The sequence below is a fragment of the Cyprinodon variegatus genome, unplaced genomic scaffold (genome assembly GCF_000732505.1).
Source record: "Cyprinodon variegatus isolate N-32 unplaced genomic scaffold, C_variegatus-1.0 Scaffold17, whole genome shotgun sequence".
Classification (NCBI taxonomy): domain Eukaryota; kingdom Metazoa; phylum Chordata; class Actinopteri; order Cyprinodontiformes; family Cyprinodontidae; genus Cyprinodon; species Cyprinodon variegatus.
In genome coordinates, this window is record NW_015150470.1 from 642,840 (window position 1) to 653,621 (window position 10,782).

Genomic DNA, 10,782 nt, shown 5'->3' on the forward strand with positions numbered 1-10,782 from the left:
GCAGCAGCAGCAACCCAGACTGACAGCAGCTCATTGGCTAATTTGTATCACGTGCAGCCTGGTGCAGGAATGATTAACTCAAATTTAATGCTTTTTAATGCAAATTTAATGCTCTTAGAAATTATTTTAATGCCACCAACAGGTACCTGTCGACAGGCTGCAGCCATGTCCCAAATTCCTCGTTTTCCGGCCACATTTGTTGAAATTTTAATTTCCCCCCATTCTCTAGCTTTTGCTCTTAACTCAAGCTTCTTTTCTGAACAGACAGCTATGTGATCAACCGGAAGCAGTTCCACGCAAATATATGGTGATATAATATGTCTGACAAAATTGTTTTTATAAAAAAAAAATTAATAAAGCATTTTTAATGCCATAATAACACATTTAATGAATTTTAATGCCAATCAAGGCCTTAATTTAAAAATATAATTTAATGACTTTTAAAGACCCGCGGAAACCCTGTGAAAATAGACACTGCCTTTGGACAACATGCTTTAATTTATAAATATTTTTTATCAGGTTGGGTCAGTATTAAACAGCAGGTGGATCCGGACCGCGGTCTGCTAATCCGTGACCTCTGGTATAGAAGATGTGCATCATGTTTTTTCAAAGTCATATCTCTATACCAGTCTTTTGTCCAGGTGAATATCGAGGTATTCATACTCCTCCATCCTTTCCACGTCTTCTCCCATGATGATGGTAATAGTGTTGGACTTGTTCCTCTTTCTCTTGAAATCTAAAATGTCCTTTGTTTCATTAAGGATCGGATAATTGTATTGAAACCCGTCCACAAAGCAGTCCATCAACTTCCTGTACTGAGCTTCTTGTCTATCTCTGATGGACTCAACGTCAGCAGATTCTTTTGAGAATTTCCGCAGATGGCAGAGCTCTTGTCTTGCACTGAAAGTGCCATCCCCTGCGATGCTCCTGTGCTGCTAATTACCTGGTTGGACAGTTGACCCTTCAGTCTGACAAGTCGTGGTCTGTCAGCTTTGATCCAGGAGATTGTTTTTTCCTCCACCTGGGTCTCCCAGAGTTTCTGACAAGGCCTATTAGACTGAATTATGGTAAATACACAGGAGAAATCAAGGAACATAATCCTCACAGCGTTGTCTGCTTTTTCTAAACGACAGTGGGTTTGTTGAAGTAGGTGTATGATGGCACCTTTAACTTCGACTTGATGGTAATACAGGGGGTCCTGATAGTCTAGCAGCATGTTTGGTTGCTTAGTTGAACCAACAGAAGTCTTTTGAGGACCTTCTTCAGGTGAGATTTCAGAGCAACAAGTCTATAGTAATTGAGTACTGATTGAGTTTCCTTTGGTAGCAGAAAAAGGCAGAAATTCTTCCATATAACTGTCTCCTCAGCCAGGCTAAGGTTGAAGAGACGCTCTAGAATGCCACAGATTTTGTATTTTCTATTTTAATTTCTTGGTCAACACAAGTTCCATGGGTTAGTTAACTTCATCGCACAACTTAATTCATTGAATACGTTTTGTTAACCTCTTAACACCCACCGGGTCGTTGGCGACCCAGTGGGTGTTAACTGGGGGTAATAATTAAGAATGCATAAAATTCCACGGGAAAATTTTTTTACCAGCAGGTGGAGCCATTGCGCGCAGCTCCAAGCTGACACCAAGTTCCGAATCCCACAGCTCTAGAACTGTTATAGCTAGAGGTCTGAAATTTTCTGCATTTGCAGTTGACATGATGTGGAACAAATATAGTATAATAAGACCTGCCCTTTCTCAAGAATATCTTTATTACTGCTGTTCAAAAAGAGCATTTCCAAGAATTTCCAAGAAAAAACAACTTTGAGTCATGTTTGAACTGATGCAGGTTGGTCTGTGTTCTACTCACCCAATTTTAATTTATATATTAGGAAACTAGAGGATGTTAGCTTTCAAATAATGTATTGCACATGCAATTTGGGCTTACAGTTCCTACGTTATTTGCCTTTCCATTTGGGTATGCAAAATAGGCGAGGATTACCCAAAATGAGGTGGATGTTAAGAGGTTAAAATCTTTATACAGGATGATTACTTGGGTTGACCCTTAGATCTGCTACAAAATTAATTTCCATTTGTTTTCTTCCTCAATGTGCTTTTACAAGCATCGCCATTATGGAATCAATTATTAGGAATCAATTATGTTTTGTAGTTTCTTGTTTTTTACGTGCATTGGGAAAAAAGCTGCGGTGAGGAGTTAGTGGAGATGAATCCAACTGTTCATATCTGCTCTAAATATGATTGTGACTTCTTTTTTGGGGAGGAGTGGTGAAATTAGGGGTAGACTTGTCAGATTTCAGCAGAAATGTAAGTTTATCTTTATCATTTTTTCTTTTACGTTTTCCAAATATAACATCAAGAAATATCAATGTTATTTAGAATAATTATTGCTCCAACTACATGGCTTAAGCTGGGCATACACTCTACGACTTTTTTCAATCGCACGCAGCTACAGCTCACACTGTACAGGGTTGCAGGGTTTCATCGTACAGTGTGAGTTCACATCTCATGATGTATGTTCTCACACTGTGTGGCCCGACACGGTCTACCTGCTCACACTGTATGTGTAAAAACCACGTCGTGAGATGGCGCTACTCCGACTTTATCCGGAGGCCAGACAAGTAGAAGAGGAATATGAAGCTCACTAGAGCGAAATGCGCTGCCTTGACAATTTGTGCAATTTTGTGCTTAAAGCCCTAAAAGAAAAGGCGACAACATATTTGAACAAAGACATGGCTAAGCAAGCGTGGCTACTATGGTCTGTCAATTTTACAGAAAGAACTCCATTTCAGTCGCACCTCCACCATGTTTCTGTGTTTTCGTCTGAGAGGAAGAGGAAGAAGGGTCCTTGTTTGCCTACTGAGCGATTTGCTAACGGCCGACTTAATTTCATACATGTTTGATTTTCTCCCAACCTCACGAATCCAGATCGGGAGTTGGTCGTGAGAGGGTGATCGCCCCTCGTTACCCCCTGTACACCACACGATGCACAATCAGGCTGAAAGTCGGCCCGATGGAAAAATTCTCACAGGACTGGAGAATCGGTCCGAAAACAATAAAAAATCATACAGTATAAGCCAAGTTTTAGAACCTATTCAGAACCAAACCAGTTTGCCAATCCTACCATTTGTGCATTCTAGATCATCTAAAATATACCTACAAATTGCATCAAAAAAAAAAGTTGTATGTATATATATATATATATATATATATATATATATATATATATATATATATATATATATAACTTATCGGCAATTATTTGGAATCCTTGAAGAACAGGCCTTTATAGTACTAAAAAAAATAAATGAATGAAGTGGCAATTTGACCAAGGGTGAAAATATCCCATCACAACTTCTTTCAAACAGTAGTAGACTAACTTTCCTTTGCTTTCCAACACCAAGTCTCCATTGTGGTTGCACTTACAGGTAAAAGCCATTAGCTATGGCATTACTGGCTTTGTTTTATTCTCATCCTGAAGTAAAACAATAAAGAGCAGCCACTGAAACCCAGCACAACAATTTAACAAATCTAAATCGATGCCAGGAAGACCATAAAAGTGCGATGGAGGGTGGTTGGGGTGGGACCAATTAGCCCACTGTCCAATGATACATTGGCCATACTCTCCGCTGCCATGCTGACTGCAATTTATTGCCTGCTACAGGGACGCATCACAAATATGTAATATAATCCATCTCATTGAGGTTGAGTGGAGCTGCTTTATCTCTACCAGAGAGTTATGTGAGGTCATAGCCTTGTGCGGGGGTTAACATAAACAAGAATCAACATCAAACTAGGAGGCTGTGGAGATCAGAGACAAGACTCTAGTGTCAGAAAAAGCTTGGTTTACCAACTTAGGTTTACGGTTTGTAAAACATTACTGAATGCAGTTTTACAAAAATCTATTTAGCTGAGGCAAATAAGGATATTCTATGCCATAAGGCGGCATCATGTGGGCTTAAAACTATTTGCATTTAATTGTTGTAAGAACTTCCTCTACCTTTATGTAAAAGTAGCCCTAAACAGCCAAAAATATCAATAACTTGCCAAATACTGTAGCTACACCCTGTTTTCTCTTAGAGTAAAAAAAAAACAAAACAAAGGATATCGACAGGGTGAAACTAAATTTAGCCCTGAAACTCAGCGGGCGAAATATCTCAGCAGTGCAACAAGGGGATTTTTGTGGCAGTTAGACAGGTTATGCTAAAATTTTGTAAAATGATCAGCCTTTATTTTCACCCTGCTGTCAGAGAAAATTAGTTAATGTTTTTCAAATCATCATGAACAACATGACCACTGTAGAATAAAAGCAAGAAGGTGCCAAAAGCCTTAAATCATATATTTTAGTTTATCACAATTCAACAGCTGTGTGAAAGAATGAAAGTAGACTGCATTCAATCTGTTTTTACTCTCAAAAAAGATTGATGACTGACCAGGAAAACATAATTGTCATACTTTAGACAAAGCACCATTTTCAGAATTCTTCATCCTGGGATCTAGTCAAAAGCACAAGGAGGAAAATGGAAAACACCTTAATACGAGCTTCCCAGAGAGGCTTTAAAGAGATGGACAGAAGACTGACAGCTCCAAGTACTACTAAAATACAAAAAGAGTAAAAGGTTTTTATTCAGGCTTTCTTTTACTAAAAATCCTTCTTAATCCTTATAAGACACATGGACACGCATACCTTTCATTTTTCTTTCTGCTTGAGTTGGTATTAAAATATGCCTGACACACAGCTGCAGGGTTTATTTTAAGCCTGCATTGGAAACGTACAACTTTCAAATCGAGATGACAGTTCCTCTATCAGTGTGCGCCGTGGCGAAAACCCTGCAGCGTAGTGTTTGTGTGACCCACCTAGAACAGTGACGGTCGCCCGAGCCGTACGAACAGGCATGGTGAAGATGGAGCAGGTGTATTCGCCCTCGTCAGACAGCTGCACATCAGAAATTGTGATGACAAGCTCAGTGGGAGTCGAGCGAAGCAGCTGGATGCGGTTATCTCTCAGGGCTGAGAACAAAGAGGAACAAGACATCAATAATTAGAAATGTGCTTTATGAATTTTTAAGGAATATCTAAGAGCTGTTATGTAAGCATATCATTTTTGGCTTCTTTCACATTACTTCAATCTGTAGATCTGTAGCTGTTTTTGATGGCAAAAATATGAGACACATTGCTTTTTTATTTGTCTAGAGCAGCAGTTTTCATTACACAGGTTAAGAAGAGTTCAAAGGAAACCAAAACAGTTAAGACTGAACAACCTTTTAAGAAGAAACATGATGTGAACCAGAACAGTGAGCCTTGTAGCTCTTTTAAACACCCGAGAGAGTTTGCTGACCTGACTCCCCCTGGACTGATTCCACAGCTTTGGACTCAAGTCAGCAAATACACAAAGTCCCCCTATTTCTCAGTTTAGTCAGACAGGACCATGTCGAAGAACTTGTTTAGACTTTTTTTTTTTTTTTTAGATTTTTAATCAGTTCTTTATGAGTTATTGTTACATATCCATTCATATCTGTATTTCATTGCACAATCCCATTTTAAAAAAAATACAGCGTTAAAATCAGAGCTAAAAGGATTTTGATTCCAATAATCTCTTTGCATCTTATTTTTTGCTGCAGGTCTTCTGCTTGCTTGATTTAGTTTAAAAGATTAGACCCTTTCATACTGTAGCATATGCAATTTAAACTATGGCCCTAAAAGTTTTTCCTATATTTTATTTTACCAGCCGGAAACATATTTTTTGCATATATGTCACTGTCAATGAATTTACACAAGTGCCATTTGCAAGATATACTCAGTCCATAGTTCTGAATATTTTAATCAGTGATTGGTTTGGAAACATAAAATGTTGATTAATCAACTAATACTTATTAGCCACACTGGTTCACTGAACTTTTTACAAATATTCAGTCTAAATGGAGTGGGAATACTCTAATATTTTATATATCATAGTGACTCGGAAGCTGCATTTTATTTTTGTTTAGACCCTTTCCGGCTGCATGATATCAGGCCTGATCTGCAAAGATATAAAATAAGAGGGGACTAAACTCCACATCCATCCATCCATCCATCCATTATCTGACACACTTGTCCCAAGTGGGGTCACGAGGGGTGCTGGTGCCTATCTCCAGCAGTCAATGGGTGAGAGGCGGGGTACACCCTGGACAGGGTGCCAGTACATCACAGGGCAACACAGAGACAAACCACCATTCACACACACACCTAAGGACAATTTAGAGAAGCCCATTAACCTAACAGTCATGTTTTTGGACTGTGGGAGGAAGCCGGAGTACCTGGAGAGAACCCACGCATGCTCAGGGAGAACATACAAAATCCCTGCAGAAAGACCCCGGGCTGGGAATCAAACCCAGAACCTTCTTGCTGCAAGGCAGCAATGCTACCCACTCTGACACTGAGCAGCCCACTAAACTGCACAATTGCATTTATTTTTTAAATTATGCTCATTAACTGGCCGTCTTGCGGGTGATCTTGAAAAACTGCTAAGCAAATGTTAAGACATGCAAACCAGTTTGGTTCCATCCATTAACATTAGCAGATTTTGTGAACTACGGGCAGCATTTCAGATGCTCTATAAACATTATTTTACATTTTCATTTTTTTTTTTTATTATTATTATCCTTATAACCTCCATCTCAATGGTTTTAAACACTCAGAATGTGCCATTAATACTGAATTTCTTTAGCTTTTTTTTTTTTTTTTACATTAAAATTAAACACTTTTATTTTGGTGGGAGTTGAAAACAATGCTGTATAGTTCTATTTTTTTTCTAAAGACATTCAAATGAACAAAGAAAATATATAATATATATGGTAAACGTATGAAAAAATACTTAATAATAATAAATAAAAACTATGTTTTTGATAACACTCAAGGTATGGGTAAAAGAGAACAGAGAGAAGAAAACAGTGAAGAGTTCTGAAATGATAAAAGGTTGAAAGAAAAGGAAAAATACATATGGAAACATGAGGTTTCAAAGAGTGAAAAACTGGAACTGGCAGAAGGATGAGGAGGAAAAAAGAACTCACCTAAGGTAAGAAAGATGATGTAAAACCAGAGGATAAAAACTAGTAACAGGAAGGAAGGATTAAGGATATACTGTATGAAATGGTAATAAGGATGAGATTTGAAGGGAGGTGGTAAAAAAAAAAAAAAAGCACGGAAGGCGTAAAATTCAGGAGGAGGAAAGATACAAGCTGGAGGAAGGAAGGAAACAAGCAAGCCTGGTATCCAGCGATGATGATAACTGCTAAAAGGAAAGAATGCAAAAGGATGCACAAAATTTGGATCCTAAGTGAATGACATAAGGGAGGAAAAAAAGAGTAGAAACAGAGTGGCTGAGGTGTTTAGAGCATTAAAATGATGTAAGAGTGGAGGATGAGTGATCTAGATGAGGTAAGAGCAGCAAAAAATAGCACAGATGTGTGCCCCTGCAAAGCATGGGAAGACAAAAAGACTGAGAAAAGATGCAAATTGAGAATGAGAGACCAGGGAAAGTGCGTGAGAGCAAACAGAGAGAAAAAAATCCAGAGGAAACATAAATAGCAAGGAGGATAAGGAAAAAACCACGAGGGATGGGTGGTGGCGGCGTAGGGAACAAATGAAAGACATAAATGGCTTTGTCATCAATAACATCCTGCCATGAAAGAGAAAAAGAACATAAGCTACAGAGATAGATGATGATGAAATGCTACGAAATAACATCTCGTTTCCGTGATAGCGTTGACCTCTGCTGTATTTGGTTTGTGTGAATGCTGCCTGTCTTCTTATCCGCTCACCCTGTCTGCCTCTATCTACAGAAGATGTCTTCTGCTCTGACCTGCTGCCTCTGTGAAGCTACAGTTCATACATCTACAGAGTCCTACTTAAAACATTCTCAAAATAATGCCTGGCTGAGCGGAAGCCCGGCTGCAAGAGAGCAGGCAGAAAGTAATGTCATAAATATTGCACCCCATTTAAAGTTATCATGCAATAACTTTTATAGCATCAACAAAGATTTGCACTTAACAGACTAAATGTGTCAGATGGCTTTATTCAATATTTCATGGATAAAATAAAGATGGTATCTTGGGGTTATGTGATATTTTCTTTTTATTTGTGGAGGGAAAAAAGCCCATTGTCCATACAAAAGTTAGCCAAACGGACTTTCCTCCTCAACATGAAACACATAAAGTCAGTGAATCATTAAAAGAAGTATTAGACTCTCAAGAAAACACCTTTAAGAAGGGAAAGGAGTCTAACATTATTATTTTTGACAGAGGATGACAGGACATGTGGGAATTTACAGAAATAATATATTTTTAAACTGTTAATTAAAAAAAACAAATAACAGTTTATCTTTATCTCAAATTGGAGAAATTTACCTCTGCATTTAACCCATCCCCTTGGGGAGCAGTGGGCTGCCATTGTATGGCACCCAGGGAGCAGTGTGGGGTTAAGGGTCTTGCTCAGAGAGCCAGAGCGGTAGTCTGTGGGGCTCGAACTCAGATCCTCAGGATTCCAAGCTATATGCCCTAACCACTAGGCCGCAACTCCCCACTAAATTCATCTCTGCATTTAAACCCATCCGCTTTGGGAGCAGTGGGCTGCCATTGTATGGCACCCGGGGAGCAGTGTGGGGTTAAGGGTCTTGCTCAGAGAGCCAGAGCGGTAGTCTGTGGGGCTCGAACTCATATCCTCAGGATTCCAAGCTATATGCCCTAACCACTAGGCCGCAACTCCCCACTAAATTTATCTCTGCATTTAAACCCATCCGCTTTGGGAGCAGTGGGCTGCCATTGTATGGCACCCGGGGAGCAGTGTGGGGTTAAGGGTTTTGCTCAGGAACCCAGAGTGGAGGCTGTCGGGATTGAACCGGGTACTTGCAACCTTTTTAAAGAACAAGCACACTGCTCTAACCACTAGGCTAACACTCCCAAATTTAAAATCTTTTATGTTGTGATCAACTCCCATCAAGACTCTTAGATAAATTGTTATGCCCCCATCCATTTTCCCCTCACGCTTAGCCCTGCTGGGGTCACAGGGATGCTGTCTACGGCAGGGTACACCCTGGACAGGTCGATAGTCCATTGCAGGGCAACACAGAGACAAACAACCATTCACTCACACCTAAGGAGAATTTAGAGAAGCCTATTAACCTAGCAGTCATGTTTTTGGACTGTGGGAGGAAGCCGGTGTACCCAGAGAGACCCATGCATGCTCAGGGAGAACATGCAAACTCCAAGTAGAAAGACCCTGGGCTGTAAATCGAACCTGGAACCTTCATGTGGAAGGCAGTAGTGCTACCCACTGCACCCCTGAGCAGCCCATAGATTGTTATTGGCTTTATGAAAAAAAATATAGAACTAACTTTAATTGGGTCTACTAATTATTTCTTAATGTAAAAATGTCTTATTGTTTAGATCCACATCATTTAACTAATTATCCTGGTCTCCTCTACCTGCGTGATTCACCGGCATCATAACCCCCCTGGGTTTCTGTTGTTATTAGTTTTTATGTGCCACCTTAAGATCAACAGTGGTCTCCCTCTTGCCTTCGCTTTGTTAACTTCTTTCCACAACTTTTTGTTTCCCTGTGGTATCAATTTAGCGAGACAACATGTCCTTCAACTGCTGGTCAGTAAGATGGATGAGGATCCAACTTTCTTTTACCAATAGTTCAGTGAAATCTGAGAGAAACTAAAATAAACATCTCCAAAACTCATTCTTAGAAAACTTAAATTAAAAATAATGACTTTAGGTCATCTAGTTTCCATAGCAACCTTAACACACCATCTACATGCCCACTGATCATTAGGAAGGCAGGATTAGAAAAATGTACAATAATAAATATGAATGTATGGAGTTTGCTGAATGTTACAGGAACTTTTAATTGAATAATAACCTTCAATCAAAAAGACTATATTAAGGTTTTGGGCTGGAAACACACTAGGTGAGAATCTTTGAAAAAGCACCTTGTGTCCCTGTTAAAAATGAAGGATCTGTGATGATGCAGTTCCTCACCTGAAGGGTCTGGCAGTCTGGTTTTGACAGCATCACAAGTTAACAGAAGATTTGGTTTGTCTATGAGTTTTTCAACAGGATAATTATTCAACACATTAAAAACATAAATAGCTGTTATAAAATTAGTCTTCTGTAATCAACCTCGTTCTCAGAGACCAGCCATAGGTTGAGTTTAAGAGAAGAAAAGAAAAGAAAAGAAAAAGCAGCTGCTGTTGAGTGAGACAAGGAAAGTAAATAGAAAAACAATGGGCTGATTTTTTTTTACTTCTTCTTTGTTTAATATCCAATAAGAAAAAGGTTCCCTTTATCATCTTAAGTTTTCGCAGATGTCTAACAATCTACTGGAACAAAGTTAACATTTAACAGATGTCTAAAACCTAATTAATACACTGAGCAGGTATATACATTAACAACAATAAATTATTCTCCTCTGGACTGAAGTGTTAAATGTTAAATGAAGCTATGTGCCAGAGGATGACTAATATAGATACATGCTCAAGATAATTGTTTTGCTGTTTTCCAAGCTTAATGTTTTAATGACGTTGCTGTAAACAGCTTTATATAGACTAAAAAGTGGATGGAAACAGTTTGTTCATGTTCAAACTGGAATTAAAGTCCACAAGGAGAACTCTAACATTTCACATGAGGTAAAGACCTATGGAGGAACAGCTCTACCATATATATTTCTGTATTTATTTTTATTTTTATATATATATATATATATATATATATATATATATATATATATATATA

General features: G+C 38.7%; 1 protein-coding gene across 2 annotated transcripts in view; it reads right to left on the reverse strand.

Annotated features, from left to right (window-relative positions):
* cadm3 (cell adhesion molecule 3) overlaps nucleotides 1-10,782 on the reverse strand; it is a 177,043-nt gene that overhangs the window by 66,364 nt on the left and 99,897 nt on the right. For both annotated transcript variants that reach the window (XM_015387098.1, XM_015387087.1), the window contains exon 4: nucleotides 4,865-5,017. In XM_015387098.1, coding sequence (XP_015242584.1) covers nucleotides 4,865-5,017 — 153 coding nt within the window. The remainder of the gene's footprint in view (nucleotides 1-4,864; nucleotides 5,018-10,782) is intronic.